General features: G+C 39.8%; 1 protein-coding gene across 4 annotated transcripts in view; it reads right to left on the reverse strand.

The window, feature by feature from the left end:
• Positions 1 to 7,586: 7,586 nt before the first annotated feature.
• The window catches only part of XYLB (xylulokinase), a 77,623-nt gene continuing 65,946 nt past the window's right edge, over positions 7,587 to 19,263 (reverse strand). For 2 of the 4 annotated variants that reach the window (XM_054550336.2, XM_063721583.1), the window contains exons 20-21: positions 14,682 to 14,836; positions 7,587 to 10,351 (exon numbers count right to left, since the gene is read on the reverse strand). In XM_054550336.2, coding sequence (XP_054406311.2) covers positions 10,297 to 10,351; positions 14,682 to 14,836 — 210 coding nt within the window. In that variant the 3' untranslated portion in view covers positions 7,587 to 10,296. 4 annotated transcript variants of the gene reach the window in all.

Genomic DNA, 19,263 nt, shown 5'->3' on the forward strand with positions numbered 1-19,263 from the left:
GATTGTTAACTTGTGATCTTTCTATTTTTTGATGTAGGCAGTTACTGCTATAACTTCCCTTTTTGCACTACTTTTGCTGTATCCCACAGATTTTGGTATATTTCATTTCCTTGAAGAATTTTTTTATTTCCATCTCAATTTCTTCATTGACTCAATTGTCCTTCAGGAGCATGTTGTTTAATTTCCATATATTTGTATAGTTTCCAAAGTTCCTCTTGGTATTGATTTCTAGTTTTATTCCATTGTGGTCAGAGGAGATACTTGATATGAATTTGATTTCTAAAAAATTGTTGAGGCTTGTTTTGTGGCCTAACATATGGTCTATCCTGGAGAATGTGTTGTATGCTGATGAAAAGAATCTATATTCTGCAGTTGTTGGATAGAAAGTTCTGTAAATCCCTGTAAGTTTCATTTGGTCTGAAGTCCAGCTTAAGTCCAATGTTTATTTGTTGATTTTCTGTCTAGATGATCTGTCTAATGCTGAAAGTGGGGTGTTGAACTCCCCCACTATGATTGTATTACAGGCTATCTCTCTATTTAGATCTAATAATATTTTCTTTATGAATATGGGTGCTCCAGTGTTGGGTGCATATATGTTTACAACTGTTATATCCTCTTGCTAGATTGATTCCTTTATCATTATAAAATGGTCGTGTGTGTGTGTGTGTGTTTGTGTGTGTGTTACTGGTCTTGACTTAAAGTCTGTTTTATGTAATATAATAAGCATAGATACTCCTGCTCACTTTTGGTTTCTGTTTATATGGAATATCTTTCTCCATTTGTTTACTTTCAGTCTATGTGTACCTTTACTGATAAGGTGAATTTCCTGTAAGCAACATACAGTTTGATCATCTTTTTAAAAAAATCTATTTGATCAGTCTGTCTCACTCTCTCACCCAGGCTGGAGTGAAGTGGTGTGATCTTGGCTCACTGCAATCTCTGCCTCCTGGCTTCAAGTGATTCTCAGCCTCAGCCACCCGAGTAGCTGGGATTATAGGCACATACCACCACATGTAGCTAATTTTTGTTTCACTATGATATGGCGATGGGGTTTTGCTATGTTAGCCAGGCTGGTCTTGAACTCCTGGCCTCAAGCAATCCACCTGCCTCTGCCTCCCAAACTGTTGGGATTATAGGCATGAGCCACCACACCTAGCTCCAATCAGTCTATATCTTTTTAGTGAAGAATTTAAACCATTTTCATTCAAGGTTATTATTGATATATGAGGCTTTGTTCCTATCATATTGTTGTTTCCTGGTTGTTATGCATATTCTTTGTTTCTTTTTCTTTTATTGTCATTGTGGCTTGGTGGATTTCTGTAGTGGTACTATTTCAGTTCTTTCTCTTCCTCCTTTGTGTGATTGCTTTACCAATGAATTTTGTTTCATGTGTTTTCATGATGGTAAATGTTTTCCTTTTGTTTCTAAGTTTAGGGCTCCCTTGAGCATTTCTTGTAGGACAAGTCTAGTGGTAACAAATTCCCTCAGCATTTGCTTATTTGGGAAAGACATTTCTCCTTCATTTATGAAGAGTAACTTTGTTGAATAAAATATTTTTGGCTGCTGATATTTTTCTTTCAGCACTTTGAATATATCATCCAATTCTCTTCTGACCTGTAAGGTTTCTGCTGAGAAATCCACTGTTAGTCTCATAGGCTTTCCTTTATAGGTAATAGATGCTTTTCTCCTGCTGTTTTTAGGAATCACTCATTATCTTGGACTTTAGACAATCTGACTATAATGTACTGTGAAAGAGACCTGATATGGTTTGGCTGTGTCCCCACCCAAATCTCATCTTGAATTGTAATAATCCCCTCATGTCAAAGGCAGGACCAAGTGGAGATTATTGAAACATGGAGATGGTTTTCCCCATGCTGTTCTCATGATAGTGAGTGAGTTCTCACAAGATCTGATGGTTTTATAAGGGGCTTCCCCACCTTCACTGAGTGCTCAGGCTCTCTCCTGCTGCCCTGTAAAGAGGTGTCTTCTATCATGATTGTAAGTTTCCTGAGGCCTCTCCAGTCATGTGGAACTGTGAGTCAATTAAACTTCTTTTCTTTATAAATTACCTAGTCTCAGGTATTTATTCATAGGAGCTTGAGAACAGACTAATAGAGTAAATTGGTACCAGGAAGGGGGTGCTGCTATAAGGATACTTAAAAATGTGGAAGCGACTTTGGAACTGGGTAAGAGGCAGAGGTCGGAATGGTTTGCAGACACGAAAATGTGGGAAAGTTTGGAACTTCCTAGAGACTTGTTGAATGGCTTTGACCAAAATGCTGATAGTGATATGGACAATGGCGTCCAGGCTGAGGTTGTTTCAGATGGAGATGAGGAACTTTTTGGGAACTGGAATAAAGTTGATTCTTGCTATGCTTTAGCAAAGAGACTGGCAGCATTTTGCCCCTGCCCTAGAGATCTGTGGAACTTTGAACTTGACAGAGATAATTTAAGGTATCTGGTGGAAGAAATTCCTAACTGACAAAGCATTCAAAGGAAGCAGAGCATAAAAGTTTGGAAAATTTGCAGCCTGATGATGCAATAGGAAAGAAAAACCCATTTTCTGAGGAGAAATTCAAGCCTGCTGCAGAAATTTACATAAGTAATGAGGAGCCAAATGTTAATCACCAAGACAATGGGGAAAATGTTTCCAGGGCATGTCAGAGAACTTCAGGACAGCCCTCCCCATCACAGGCCTGGAGGCTTAGGAGGAAAAAATGATTCTGTGGGCCAGGCCCAGTCCCTCTCTGTTTTGTGCAGCCTAGACACTTGATGCCTTACATCCCAGCTGCTTCAGCCATGGTACAGCTTGGGCTGTGGCTTCAGAAGGTGCAAGCCCTGAGCCTTGGCAGCTTCCACATGGTGTTGAGCCTGCAGGTGCAGAGAAGTCAAGAATTGAGGTTTGGGAACCTCCGCCTAGATTTCAGAGGAAATGCATGGATGTCCAGGCAGAAATTTGCTGGGGGATGGAGCCCTCATAGATGAACCTCTGCTAGGGCAGCACAGAAGGGAAATGTGGGGTTGGAGCCCCCACAGAGAGTTCCCCCTGGGGCACTGCCTACTGGAGCTGTGAGAAGACGGCCATCATCCTCCAGACCCCAGAGCAGTAGATTCACTGACAGCTTGCACTGTGTGCCTGGAACAAATGCAGACACTCAACACAAGCCTGTGAAAGCCAAGAGTGGGGCTGTACCCTGCAAAGCCACAGAGGTGGAGCTGGCCAAAGCCATGGGGGCCCACCTCTTGCATCAGCATGACCTGGATGTGAGAAATAGACTCAAAGGAGATTATTTCAGAGCTTTAAGATTTAATTACTGCCTTGTTGGATTTTGGACTTGCATGGGGCCTGTAGCCCCCTTGTTTTGGCCAATGTCTCCCCTTTAGAACAGGTATATTTACCTAATGCCTGTACCTCTATTGTATCTAGGAAGTAACTTTTTTTTTTTTTTTTTTGACAGTGTCTAGCTCTGTAGCCAGGCTGGAGTGCAGTGTCACAATCTCAGCTCACTGCAACCTCTGCCTCCTGGGTTCAAGCAATTCTCCTGCCTCAGCCTCCCGAGTAGCTGGGATTACAGGCACACACCACCATGCCCAGCTAATTTTTGTATTTTTAGTAGAGATGGGGTTTCACCATGTTGACCAGGATGGTCTCAATCTCCTGACCTCGAGATCCACCCACCTTGGCCTCCAAAAGTCTTGGGATTACAGGCGTGAGCCACTGCATCTGGCCAGAAATAACTATCTTGCTTTTGATTTTACATGCTAGGTGGAAGGGACTTGCCTTGGCTCAGATGAGACTTTGGACCTGGACTTCTGGGTTAATGCTGAAATTAAGTTCAGACTTTGGGGGGCTGCTGGAAGAGGATGATTGTGTTTTGAAATGTGAGGACAAGAGATTTGGGAGGTGCCAGGGGTGGAATGATGTGGCTTGGCTGTGTCGCCACCCAAATCTTGCATGGGGACTGTGGCCCCTTTGTTTTGGCCAATGTCTCCCCTTTGGAACAGTTATATTTACCCAATGCCTGTACCTCCATTGTATCTAGGAAGTAACTATCTTTTTTTTCAATCTTGAATTATAACAATCCCCATGTGTCAAGGGCAAGACCAGGTGGAGATAATTAAATCATGGGGGCAGTTTCCCCATGCTGTTCTAATGATAGAGAGTTCTCATGAGGTCTAATGGTATTATAGGAGGCTTCCCCTTCACTCAGTGCTGATTCTCTCTCCTGCTGCCAAGTGAAGAGGTGCCTTCTGTCATGATTGTAAGTTTCCTAAGGCCTCCCCAGCCTTAGGGGAAACGTGAGTCAATTAAACCTCTTTTCTTTATGACAAACCCACAGCCAATATCATACTGAATGGGAAAAAACTGGAAGCATACCCTTTGAAAACTGGCACAAGACAGGGATGCCCTCTCTCACCACTCCTATTCAACATAGTGTTGCCAGTTCTGGCCAGGGCAATCAGGCAAGAGAAAGAAATAAAGGGTATTTGACTTGGAAAAGAGGAAGTCAAATTGTCCCTCTTTGCAGGTGACATGATTGTATATTTAGAAAACCCCATCATCTCAGCCCCAAATCTCCTTAAGCTGATAAGCAACTTCAGCAAAGTCTCAGGATACAAAACCAATGTGCAAAAATCACAAGCATTCCTATACACCAAGAACAGACAAACAGAGAGCCAAATCATGAGTGAACTCCCATTCACAATTTCTATGAAGAGAAATACCTAGGAATCCAACTTACGAGGGATGTGAAGGACCTTTTCAAGGAGAACTACAAACCACTGCTCAATGAAATAAAAGAAGATACAAACAAATGGAAGAACATTCCATGCTCATGGATAGGAAGAATCAATATCGGAAAATGCCCATACTGCCCAAGGTAATTTATAGATTCAATGCCATCCCCATCAAGCTACCAATGACTTTCTTCACAGAACTGGAAAAAACTACTTTAAAGTTCATATGGAACAAAAAAGAGCCCGCATCGCCAAGACAATCCTAAGCAAAAAGAACAAAGCTGGAGGCATCATGCTACCTGACTTCAAACTATACTACAAGGCTACAGTAGTCAAAATAGGATGGTACTGGTACCAAAACAGATATATAGAACAATGGAACAGAACAGAGGCCTCAGAAATAGCACCACATATCTACAACCATCTGATCTTTGACAAACCTGACAAAAACAAGAAATGGGGAAAGGATTCCCTATTTAATAAATGGTGCTGGGAAAACTGGCTAGCCATGTGTAGAAAACTGAAACTGGATCCCTTCCTTACACCTTATACAAAAATTAATTCAAGATGGATTAAAGACTTAAATGTTAGACCTAAAACTATAAAAACCCTAGAATAAAACCTAGGCAATACCATTCAGGGCATAGGCACGGGCAAGGACTTCATGACTAAAACACCAAAAGCAATGGCAACAAAAGCCAAAATAGACATTTGGGATCTAACTAAACTAAAGAGCTTCTGCACAGCAAAAGAAACTACCATCAGAGTCAAAGGCAACCTACAGAATGGGAGAAAATTTTTGCAATCTACTCATCTGACAAAGGGCTAATATCCAGAATCTACAAAGAACTTAAACAAATTTACAAGAAAAAATCAAACAACCCCATCAAAAAGTGGGCAAAGGATATGAACAGACACTTCTCAAAAGAAGACGTTTATGCAGCCAACAGACCCATGAAAAAATGGTCATCATCACTGGTCATCAGATAAATGCAAATCAAAACCACAATGAGATACTGTCTCACACCAGTTAGAATGGCAATCATTAAAAAGTCAGGAAACAACAGATGCTGGAGAGGATGTGGAGAAATAGGAATGCTTTTACACTGTTGGTGGGAGTGTAAATTAATTCAGCCATTGTGGAAGACAGTGTGGTGATTCCTCAAAGATCTAGAGCTAGGAATACTGTTTGACCCAGCGATCCTATTACTGGGTATATACCCAAAGGATTATAAATCATGCTACTATAAAGACACATGAACACATATGTTTATTGTGGCACTATTCACAATAGCAAAGACTTGGAACCAACCCAAATGTCCATCAATGATAGACTGGATTAAGAAAATGTGGCACATAAACACCATGAAATACTATGCAGCCATAAAAAAGGATGAGTTCATGTTCTTTGCAGGGACATGGATGAAGCTGGAAACCATCATTCTGAGCAAACTATCTCAAGGACAGAAAACCAAACACCGCGTGTTCTCACTCATAGGTGGGAATTGAACAATGAGAACACTTGGACACAGGGAGGGGAACATCACACACCAGGGCCTGTCATGGGGTGGAGGGCTGGGGGAGGGCTAGCATTAGGAGAAATACCCAATGTAAATAATGAGTTAATGGGTGCAGTAAACCAAATACATGTATACTTATGTAACAAACCTGCACGTTGTGCACAAGTACCCTAGAACTTAAAGTATAATAATAAAAAATTCAAAAAAAAGAGAGGCCTCAGAAGAAGCCAAATCTGTGAACACCTTGATCTTGGACTTCCGGCCTCCAGAACTAAGAGGAAATAAATGTCTGTCGTTTAAGCCACCCAGTCTGTAGTATTTTGTTATGGCAGCCCTAGCAAACTAACACAGCTGTAATAGGTTAAAATATGCATATTGGCAATGCCTACAGCAACCACTAAAAACTAAAACAAAGAAGCTGTTGCAGGTTGAGTTCCCATGAGCAGAGATGGAGTTCAGTGTGAAGGATGTTTATTAAGGAGTGCTCTTGGGACAAATACCTGTAGAAGGAAGGTGACACAAGCAGGGGTGGGCAGTATGAGAAACCAGGTTGTTATGCTAGTCCAATAATAGCCTTGGCCAAGCCCACATGAAGCTACAGAGCTAGAATGACTCTTCAGAATTGTGCTGAGTTGGATTGAGATGGTCAGACCTTAATATTCTTGCATTCAGCACTGGATGTTAGCCACCTTGGGAAGGCAAATGACCTTGAGCAAGGTAGCTCTCTGCAACTGTGGCAATCCCTGAAGGGTCTGTCAGCAGAAAGCTATCTGTCAACAGGTCTCCCAGCAAGGGAAACAATAATGACTTCTTGAAGAGGAAACTGAGCAGCATTTAACATTATCCATCACAGAGATCTAACCAATATATGGAGTGGAGATAAAATGAGATAACAAAAAATACTCAAATAACTCAAAAGAAGGCAGTAAAAGGGGAGGGGACAATGAACAGCTGGAACAAATAGAAAACAAATAGTAAGATGTGGGATTTAAAGAAACCACATCAATAATTACATTATGTAAATGGACTCTAAACACTCCAACCAAAAGACAGTGTTTACAGTTCAAGAAGGTTAAAATTTAAATGATTTAAAGAAACATATAACATGCAAATACTAATCTAACAAATGGTGGAGGGGCTATAGTAATATCAGGAAACAGTATTCAGAACAGTGAATATTAACAGGGAAAAAGAGGAACATTTCATGATAAGTGGGTCAAATCATCATGAAAATATAACAGTCCCAAATATGTATGTCCAAGTAATAGAACCTCAAAGTATATGAAGAAAAATGGAAAAAACTAAAAGGAAAAATGAAGAAATACACAATTATGGTTGGAGATTTTACTACTGCTCTCTCAGTAATTGGTATAACAAGTATACAGAAAATCAGTTAAGACATAAAAGACTTGAACAACACCATCAATCTAATTCGACCTTATTGTCATTTACAGAACACTCAACAAGAGAGAAAACACATTTTTTTTCAAATGCACACAAAACATCCCCCAAAATTAAACTATATGCTGGGCCAAAAAATAAATGTCAGTAAGTTTTAAAATCTTGAATTTATGCAGAGCATATTCTTAGACCACACAGATGACATTAAATAACAAAACAAAATTCTAGCAAAAAGTTATCTGGAAAATCCCCTAATATTGGGAATTAACCTAAGAATTAACAAAAAATAGCAAAGGAAATCAGAAAACATTTTGAGCAGAATGACAATGGAAACAGAACATATGAAAATTTATGGGATGCAGTTAAAGCAGTGCATACAATGAAACTGATAATGTTAAGTGCTTATGTTAGGAAAGAGGAAATGTCTTAAATCAGTTATGTAGATTTCCACCTTGAAAAGCTAAAAACATTGACCAGGCATGATGGCTCACACCTGTAATCCCAGAACTTTGGGAGGCCAAGGTGGACGAAGCACTTGAAGTCAGGAGTTCTAGACCAGCCTGCCCAACATGATGAAACTTGTCTCTACTAAAAATACAAAAATTAGCCAGGTGTGGTGGCAGGCGCCTGTAGTCCCAGCTACTCAGGAGGCTGAGGCAGGAGAATTGCTTGAACTGGGAGGCGGAGGTTGAAGTAAGCCAAGATCATGCCACTGCACTCCAACCTGGGCTACAGAGCGAGATTCTGTCTCAAAAAAAGAAAAGAAAAGCAAAGCTAGGAAAAGCAGAATAAATTGAACCTGAAGTAAATAATAAAGAATGGAAATCAATAAAATAGAAAAAAAGTATGATCAATAAAATTGATAAACTTCTAGCTAGTCTGATTCAGAAAAAAGACAAATGACCAATTTCAGAAATGAAAGGGAATTCTTTCACTACAAGTACTACAGACATGCAAGGATAATAAAAGAATATTTAAACAAGTTTATGCTAATAAATTTGACAAGTTAAAATGGAAGATTGTGGCCAGGTGCGGTGGCTCATGCCTGTAATCCCAGCACTTTGTGGGAGGATTGCAGGAGTTCAAGACTAGCCTGAGCAACATGGTGCCAAGACCAGCTCAGTCATGGCGACCAAACCAAGCAGCGCTAGAGGAATTAAGACAAAGACACGGGAATACAGTATAAAGTGGGGATTGGGGGCTGACAGCCTTCAGAGCTGAGAGCCACAAACAGAGCTTGACCCACACATTTATTGACAGAAAGCCAGGGACAAGCATTGCTTCTATAGACTGTAGATTAGCTAAAAGCATTCTTTATGGGAAACGAAGCAATCTCAGCGAGGAGCAGAGAAACAGGCTCTGGCTGATTATCTGTAGCAAAAATATGCTGTCAAGGCACACGCCTTTCCTGCTATCATTTGTGGTTTGAGCAGTTTTTTGCTCTGGGCGAGGCCAGGTGTTCCTTGCCCTGCTCCAGTAAACCAACAACTTTTAGCAGTGTGCATGACAGCCATCACGAGCATGTCACATTCCTGCAGAAATCCTGTTTATGGCCAGTTTCTTTAAGGTCTGTTTATGACAGGGTTAGGGCTTGCTACCAACATGTCCCCCCTTTCTGTTTTTGCAAAGTGATAAAAGCATAGGCAGCTTTGTCACAGTAGGCTACTTCTCGCAGGATTCGGGATCCACATTTGCAGATGTACAAATGACCAATTTCATTTGTATTTCAATTTGATATACAAAGACAAACAACACCAATTAAAAGCACAGTCATCATTGAAATCACAGAGCCTCCAAGTGTCTTGATCCATTTTAAGGGGTTAATAGCTGCTAATACATCTGAAGCGCCTTCAAGCACTTCAGTTCCTGGCATTAGTTTCAGATGTGCCTGAGAAGATTGGAATATTTGTTCCTTCAGTTGTGTAATATCTAAAGTAAATTTCCAGTATGACCTTTCAAATGTTTTTTAACTCTTTCCCACTCATGCTTTCTTTCATTATACAGATGAGGAGTAATGCAAAAATCAGAAGTATTCCAATCACATTGTAACTGCATTCTATATTCTAGACTAACTACTCAATCTCCTAGCCACATTACAGTTTGTTGGAGCCACATTACAGTTTGTTGGAGATCATTGATTTGATTAGCTAGTTTCTGGTCTATATTAGTTTGGGAATTCTACAGCAAAGTAGAATTTTTCTGCCAATTATTTACATAGTCTGCTGTTTGTACTGTGGAATGCAAAGCAACTCCAGCTGCCACGGCAGTAGCTGTGACAGCAATCAATCCCATAATGATTAAAATTAAAGTAGCAATGAAACACTGACAGCGTCTCAGAATCTTTTGAAGAATTTCAGTAATAATATGCACAGAAGAGGCTTCCCAAGGGCTGGAAAGCTTTACAGGTATCCATACTCCTTCTTGGGCTCTTACCACTAAAATAGAATGATCAGTATTATACAAGGAAGAATTCACGCAAGAAACAACCTACATTCTTGACAAGTCCCATGATGATTAGGGAGATCAAGTTTTAAATCACCCACTACAAGCAGGAAAGGCGGACTTATTGTCAGTCTCAACATGGCTGCAAGTGGGGGGTCCTTGGGTTCCTCCCAAAATCTCTTCCTCAGCATCTGGCTCATAATAAAGTTTCAGGTGTCTTGATGATATCCAAATTGGCTGCTGGTTTTGGCCTGGAGAAACACAAGCATAACCTCTACCCCATGTTATTATTTTACCTATTTCCCAACTTTTTGTTATCGGATCTCTCCACCAAACCAGTTGTTCTACTTCTCTCTTTGAAGCTGGTTTCTGTAGATGCTGTTCAGCTGCTGGTAGCATCCAGCCTTTAGGCAGGCTCAAAAAATTTAAAGTTAATAATGCTAGATTTAGTTGTATGTGTGGAGTCCTATAATCACCATTCTTATAATCATTGTTCCCCCTCTTCTGCTTTTGTAATTGTTGTTTTAGGGAGTGATTCATTCTTCCCACAATGGCTTGTCCTTGTGAATTATATGGGATGCCAGTAATGTGTTTAATATTCCATATAGAGAAAAATATAGCTAGAGCTTGGCTAGTATAGTCTGGAGCATTGTCCATTTTAACTGAAGCTGGAATGCCCATGAATGCGAAGCATTACAGAAGATGCTGTTTAATACAGGCAGAAGATTCCCCTGTTTGGCATGTAGCCCAAACAAAGTGAGAAAATGTATCTACACATACATGTACATAAGCTAGTCTCCCAAATGAGGGAACATGTGTGACATCCATTTGCCAAAGAGAATTAGGTTCCAATCCTCAAGTATTAACTACTCCTGTAAAAGATGAGGAATGCACCATTTGGCAAGTTGGGCATTGCTGGATAATAGCTTTAGCTTCTTTCCAGGTAATGCTGTGTCTGCGTTTGAGACCAGAGGCATTAACATGAGTTAAATTATGAAAGTGTCTAGCATTAGATAATGCCATAGCAACTAGGCGATCAGCAATTTGATTTCCTGCAGTCAAAGGTCCTGGAAGAGGTGTATGAGCTCTAATACGAGTAATGTAAAAAGGGTGCATTCTACTCTTAACTGCTGTTTGCAATTGGGTAAATAAAGTCATCAGTTGTTTATCTGCATGAAATTGTAACTGAACATTTTCAATTAATTGTGTGGAATGAACCACATATGAAGAATCAGAAATTACATTGACAGGCATCTCAAAAGCAGTCAGCACCTCAATTACAACTACAAGCTCTGCTTTTTGAGCTGCAGTATAGGGCATCTGGAAAACTTTACTTTTTGATCCAGAATTAGAAGCTTCACCATTACTAGACCCATCTGTAAAAACATTTTCAGCACCTTCAATTCATTTAAATTTAGTTATTCTAGGGAGAATCCAATTAGTTAATTTCAAAAATTGAAATAATTTTGTCTTTGGAAAGTGATTATCAAGAACACCTATGAAATCAGTTAAATGGGTTTGCAATCAAGACTATTTATAAAGGCTTTTTGTATTTGTGCCTTTGTAAGGGGAACAAAAATTTTTCCAGGATCATATCCCTGTACTTTAACAATTTCAGTTCTCCCATTTCCTATCAGAGTAGCAATTTGATCCAAATAAGGAGTTAGAGTCCATGAATTAGTATGTGGAAGAAAAAGCCATTCTACAAGATCTTGCTCTTGAACAATAACACCAGTAGGTGAATGCTGAGTTGGAAAAATCAATCTTTTCTGGATCTTTTCTGGATCTATTCTATTTATTTGAACTTTATGCACTTGCTTTTCAATTAGCTGTAACTCTGCCTCAGCCTCCTTTGTTAATTGCCAAGGGCTTGTGAGACTGGGGTCTCCTCTAAGGATAGAAAAGAGATTACTCATGGCATAGGTAGGAATGCCTAGAGCAGGTCATATCCAATTAATGTTTCCCAGTAATTTTTGAAAGTCATTCAATGTTTTCAATTGATCCCTATGTATGGTTACTTTCTGTGGCACAATGGTAGTGTCATTTACTAAGGTCCCCAAGTAGGAGTAAGGAGTAGTAGTCTGAATTTTGTCAGGAGCTATAATTAAACCAGCATGAGAAATCAAGTTTTGCAAGTGATTATAACATTGGAGTAATAGTTCCTGAGTGGGGGCAGCACAAAGTATATCATCCATATAATGAATAATGTAACACTGTGAAAATTTTTTACAAGTAGGTTCAATTGCTTGTCCTACATAAGTCTGACAAATCGTTGGACTATTTAACATGCCTTGTGGTAACACTTTCCAATGAAAACGCTTAGTAGGCTGCAGGTTGTTTACCGCAGGAATTGTACATGCAAACCATTCACAGTCTTGCTTAGCTAAGGGGATAATAAAGAAACAGTCTTTTAAATCTATGACTATTGAAGGCCAATTTTTTGGAATCATAGCAGCAGAAGGCAGTCCAGGCTGCAATGCTCCCATAGGTTGTATAACTGAATTAATGGCTCTAAGATCTGTCAACATTCTCCATTTATCATATTTTTTCTTAATAACAAAGACTGGAGGGCCGGGCACGGTGGCTCACACCTGTAATCCCAGCACTTTGGGAGGCCGAGGTGGGTGGATCACAAGGTCAGGAGATCGAGACCATCCTGGCTAATGCAGTGAAACCCTGTCTCTACTAAAAATATAAAAAATTAGCCGGGCGTGGTGGTGGGTGCCTGTAGTCCCAGCTACTCGGGAGGCTGAGGCAGGAGAATGGCATGAAACTGGGAGGTGGAGCTTGCAACTAGCCAAGATCGCACCACTGCACTCTAGCTGAGTGACAGAGCAAGACTCCGTCTTAAAAAAATAAAATAAAATAAAATAACAAAGACTGGAGAATTCCAGGGGGAAAATATTAGAACTATATGTCCTTTTTCTAATTGTTCAGTAACTAAGACCTCTAAAGCCTCCAGTTTTTCTTTACTCAGCAACCATTGTTCTATCCAAATTGGCTTACTTGTTAACCATTTTAAAGGTATAGGTTCTGGAGGCTTAACAATGGCCGCCATAAAAAATGATACCCTAAACCCTGACAAGAATTTTTTCCTTCCGCTTGAAGTGGTTTCTTTAACCCTTGTAAATTTTTTCCTAATCCCATGCCAGGCACATACGCCATCTCTTGTATCATATGCTGACTTTGAGGGCTATATAATTGTTCTATGTAATGGGGAACTTGTGCTCCCCATTGCTGTAATAAATCTCTCCCCCATAAATTTATAGGTACAGAAGTTACAATTGGCTGAATAGTCCCAGATTGTTCATTGGGTCCTTCACAATGCAAAATATAAATACTTTGATATACTTCAGGGGCTTTACCAACTCCAACTATGTTAAATTGAGCAGATTGAATTGGCCACACAGATGGCCAGTGCTGTAGAGAAATGATTGAAACATCCGCTCCTGTATCTCCCAACCCTTTGAATTTCTTTCCCTGAATAGTTATTTCACAGGTAGGACGTTTATCAGTAATTTGATTTACCCAGTAAGCTGCTCTCCCTTGCTTATTTGTACTTCCAGATCCTCCTGTCTGTTTAGTTTAACTTCTCCCCATTTCCACATATGGCACAATCAGGAGTTGTGCTATATACTCTCCTGGCTCTGCTTTCCAGGGAACAGAAGCAGATATAACAACTTGAATTTCCCCATTGTAATCTGAATCAATGACTCCTGTTTGTACTTGTACTCCTTTTAAATGTAAATTAGACCTACCTAGAAGTGATCCTGCCGTCCCACTGGCATCATCTGACTGGAGACAGCAACAATCTTTAACAGTCCCATTACAAAAGGAAAACTTGGTCCATGTTGATTAATAGATTGTTTAAATTCTTTAAGTATTTTAAAAGGAAAAGACTCAAATGTAGCCATAATATTTCCCTGTTGATCAGGTGGGTGTATTCTAACAGAAAACTGCCAAGCATCCATATTACCCTTTTGTCTGGCTTGCTGGATTCCTGCCTGAATAGAACTGAGAGCGGTTGCTCGAGGCGCTGCTCAAACAGTCACTGGGGCAACTACTTTTCACCCAGTGTCCTCTGGAAAAGAAAGATTCGGAGGGTCAGGCCACTCCTTTTCTTCAAAATAATGAGGGGGTGTAGAGGGGTAGGGACAAAGCTCTCCCTACTTTGCTGCTTTAGCTGGCAAGCAAACCTGCTCTGTCACCTCTTCTGTTACTTCGTTAGACTCTCCTTCTTCCTCTGATTCCTCCTCATCATCATCTGTGTGGGAAGGCTCCAAGGTGGAATGAACCAGAGCCCACACTGACCAGTTATAGGAATATCCCCAGCACCATCCTTATATGCCTTTCTCAGTGTGCTGCCTACCTTTTCCCAGACCTCTACATTCATAGTTCCTCGGTCCGGAAACCAGGGGCAATAAATTTCTACTGCACTAAAAAGCTGCGTAAGTCAGCTAGTGCTAACGTTCACTCCTCCTTTTCTGAGGAGATGTCGAAGCAGACTCAAATAAGCCTCATGCCTGCTCGACCCTTGTCCCATTGTTACCCTGATGCTTCTGAGCTCCCCTTCTTACTCACCATGAGGATTGCTTTAACAGTACTCGGGTGTCTTCCAGCATAGTTCCACATTTTCTAACCATTGCTCCAGCGACCCTTCGACCCAGGTTCGAGCCCCTGTGTTGGGCATCACTTGCCGAGACCAGCTTGCTTGTGGAGACTCCAACCCAGCGGCGCTAGAGGAATTAAGACAAAGACACAGGAATACAGTATAAAGTGGGGATCGGGGGCTGACAGCCTTCAGAGCTGAGAGCCACAAACAGAGCTTGACCCACACATTTATTGACAGAAAGCCAGTGATATAAGCATGGCTTTGATAGATTGTAGATTAGCTAAAAGCATTCCTTATGGGAAACAAAGCAATCTCAGCGAGGAGCAGAGAAACAGGCTCTGGCTGATTATCTGTAGCAAGAACATGCTGTCAAGGCACAGGCCTTTCCTGCTATCATTTGTGGTTTGAGCAGTTTTTTGCTCCGGGAGGGGCCAGGTGTTCCTTGCCCTGCTCCAGTTAACCAACAACTTTTAGCAGTGTGCATGACAGCCATCATGAGCATGTCACATTCCCGCAGAAATCCTGTTTATGGCCAGTTTCTTTAAGGTCTGTTTATGACAGGGTTAGGGCTTGCTACCAACAACATGGCAAAACCCTATCTCTACCAAAAAAAAAAAAAGGAGATTCTTTGAAAGATATGTATTATTAACATTGACACAAAAAGAAGTACAAAATCTGAAGGGCCATATATTTTTATGTAAATTGAATTTTAACTTAAAATTTCCACAAAGAAAACATCTAACTAAGATGGTTCCACTGGTGAATTCAATCAAATATTTAAGGAACACATAATACCAAAACCATAACACATACATGTAAAACATTTACCAAAATTCAAGACAAACCTACACATTCTTTTTAAATATTCCTCCCCACCTCCAGCAAGAAATGAAAGGGAAATTTCTTAGCCCGATGGAGGGCGTATTCACACACACACTGTTAGTGATAAAATGCTGTCCCCTAAGATCAGGAACAAGGCAAGGATTATTGCTCTCCCTGCTTCTATTCAACATTATACTAGACATTCTAGCCATTGCAGTAAGGCAAGAAAATGAAATAAAATGCTTACAGATTGAAAAGAAGAAAACTGTCTTTGTTTTTATAGATGACATAACATGATGGATAGAAACCCTATATATCCTACTAATACAAAATACTACCATAACTAGTGAGTGAATTTAATAAAGTTGCAAGACACAAAATCAAACAAAAATTGATTCTTATGGCTGGGCGTGGTGGCTCACACCTGTTAACTCCAGCACTTTGGGAGGCTGAGCAGGTGGATCACAAGGTTGGGGGATTGAGACCATCCTGGCCAACATGGTGAAATCCCCTCTCTACTAAAAATACAAAAATTAGCTGGGCATGGTAGGGGGTGCCTGTAATCCCAGTTACTCAGGAGGCTAAGGCAGGAGAATCACACGAACCCAGGAGGCAGAGATTGCAGTGAGCCAAGATCGTGCCGCTGCATTCCAGCCTGGCAACAGAGCGAGACTCCATCTAAAAAAAAAATGATTTTTATATGTTAGCAGCAAATAATTCCATATACCATAGACTATCTCTATATGCTAGCAAAAACAATTGAAAAAATGAAACACTTTTCCAACAGCATCAAAACAATTAAATGTGTACAAACGGCAAATAAGAACATGAAAAGTGCTTAACATCACTAGTCATTAGGAAAACACAAATCAAAACCACAATGAAATTTCACTTCACATCCATAAGGATGGCTATTTTATATATATATATATATATATATATATATATATATAAAAAGAAAAATAACAAGTGTTGACAAGGATGTAGAGAAACTAGATCCCTGTGCATTACCGCTGGTAATGCAAAATGATGCAGCTGCTGTGGAAAACTGTGGTGGGTCCTCAAAAAGTTAAACGGAATTACTATATGATTTAGCAATTCCACTTCTAGGCATATACCCAAAAAATTGAAAGCACGGACTCAGATATTTGTACATCAATGTTCATAGCAGCATTATTTACAATCACCAAAAGGTGAAAACAACTCAAATTTCCACTGATGGATGAATGGATAAAGAGGATGTGGTATATAAACACAGTGGAATATTATTCAGCCTTGCTACAATGTGAATGAACCTTTAAGTTTAAAACATTAAAACATTAACTATTTTGCACATGTAATATTTAATAAAATATTACACGAAGTGGAATAAGCCAGAAACAAGAGGACACATGTATGATATCACTTATATGAAAAACCTAGAATAGGCAAATCCATAGAGACAGAAAGAATAGCGGTTATCAGGGGCTGGGGAGAGAAAAATAGGAGTTATTGTTTAGTGAGTAGAGTTTCAGTCTAGAATGATAAAAAGGTTTTGGAAATGTGTGGTGGTGATGGTAGCATAATATTGTGAATATACCTAATGCTACTGAATTTGATCTTTATATGTTCGCAATGAATAATTCAACATACCATGGAATAGTCCTAAATGCTAGTAAAAACAATTGAAAAAATGAACACTTTTCCATGGTTAAAATGATAAATGTCATATATTTTATCACAAAACATGGTTAAAATGATAAATGTCACACATTTTATCACAAAACATTTTTGAAATATCAAATAATTTAACAAAATATGTGTAAGATATACACTAAAAACTATAAAACTTTGTTAAGGGGAATAAAAAGAACTAAGTAGAGAATTGGCCTTTGTTTATGGAATTTACCCATCATTGGTACATAGAGATCTTCCTCATTCTTTTTTATTGTGTGGATGCATTATAATCTATTCAATCTGTCCTATATTAATGTATATGTGCCTTTCCCAAGCACTTTGCTGTTATCAATAATTTCACAATAACCTTATACATATGTTGTCTTGTATGTTGGAATTGTGTCTTTGTGCAGATTCCTATTGGAATGGTTAAGTCATACTCATTTAGTTTTGTTGATGTTGCCCAATTTCCCTCCTTAGGAGTTTCACAAAATTGCACTCCTACCAGAAATGTATACGAATGCCTATTTCTCCACAACCATGGTAACACAGAATTTTATCAAACTCTTTGATTTTTGTCAGTAAGCATTTTAAAATATGCTTAAAGTGTATTTGCGTTTTTTCTGATACATACATATATATGTATATATGTATATATACATGTGTATATGTGTGTGTGTGTATATATATATATATATATATATATATTTTTTTTTTTTTTTTTTTTTTTTTGGAGACAGAGTCTTGCTCTGTCACCCAGGCTGGAGTACAGTGCTGCCATCTCAGCTTACTGCAACTTCCACCTCCCAGGTTCAAGTGATTCTCCTGTCTCAGCCTCCTGAGTAGCTGGGATTACAGGCGTCTTCTACCACGCCCGCCTAATTTTTTTTGTATTATTAGTAGAGACAGGGTTTCACCATGTTGGCCAGGATGATCTTGAACTCCTGACCTCAGGTGATCCACCCACCTCGGCCTCCCAAAGTTCTAGGATTACAGGCATGAGACACCACGCCCGGCCTGATACATATACTTTTTTTTTTTTTTTTTTGAGACGAAGTCTCACTCTGTTGCCCAAGCTGGAGTGCAGTGGCGAGATCTCGGCTCACTGCAACCTCCACCTCCTGGGTTCAAGCGATTCTCCTGCCTCAGCCTCCCAAGTAGCTGGGACTACAGGCATGCACCACCATGCCCAGCTAATTTTTGTGTTTTTAGTAGAGATGGGGTTTCACTATTTTGGCCAAGCTGGTCTTGAACTCCTGACCTCATGATCCGCCCGCCTTGGCCTCTCAAAGTGCTGTGATTACAGGCATGAGCTTCCATGCCTGGCCTAGAAACTGTCTTTTGAGCAACTATGCCTGCTTGTTGCCCATAGAAAGTTGGGGGTCCAGGGTCTTTTAACATTTAGTCCCTTTTAATCCAGGTTAATGCCATTAGTATAGCTTCCTAAAATGTACTGTGGGTTTTATGTGTCTGATTGGAGTCTACTCTACGTACCAAAAGCCTCACTCACAATTGTTTTTGAGATAGCTCCCAATGAGTTTAATCACTGATATGCCAGGTGTGTGAGGCTGCTGTGGGACAATCTTGATTCCTAGAAGAGTCATAAATTCCTAGGGACTACAGGATCCTGCCACCATGCCTGGCTAATTTTTGTATTTTTTTTTTGTACAGATGAGGTTTCACCATGTTGCCCAAGCTGGTCTCGAACTCCTGAGCTCAAGCGATCCACCTGCCTCAGCCTCCCAAAGTGCTGGGATTACAGGTGTGGGCCATCACGCTTGCCCTAGAGTAATATTCTCTATTATCAAGGTAGAAAGTTCAACATATATTCATTAGATCTACTTTATAGATACTATTATTTAGATCACTTATATCGTTATATGTATTTTTTGTCTCCTTAACTTCAGTCTTGGATGAGACAGAGGTGTTTTAAATTTCTCTGTTATTTCTGGGTTTCTATTCATTTTTCCTTGCATAATTTGTTATGCAAATGTTATGGGCTTTGACAAGGCAGAAGTAACACAACGGAAACAACGAAAAAGGAGGCAGAGAGAAAGAGGAAAGTACAAAGAG

The sequence above is a fragment of the Pongo abelii genome, chromosome 2 (genome assembly GCF_028885655.2).
Source record: "Pongo abelii isolate AG06213 chromosome 2, NHGRI_mPonAbe1-v2.0_pri, whole genome shotgun sequence".
NCBI classification, from domain to species: Eukaryota; Metazoa; Chordata; class Mammalia; order Primates; family Hominidae; genus Pongo; species Pongo abelii.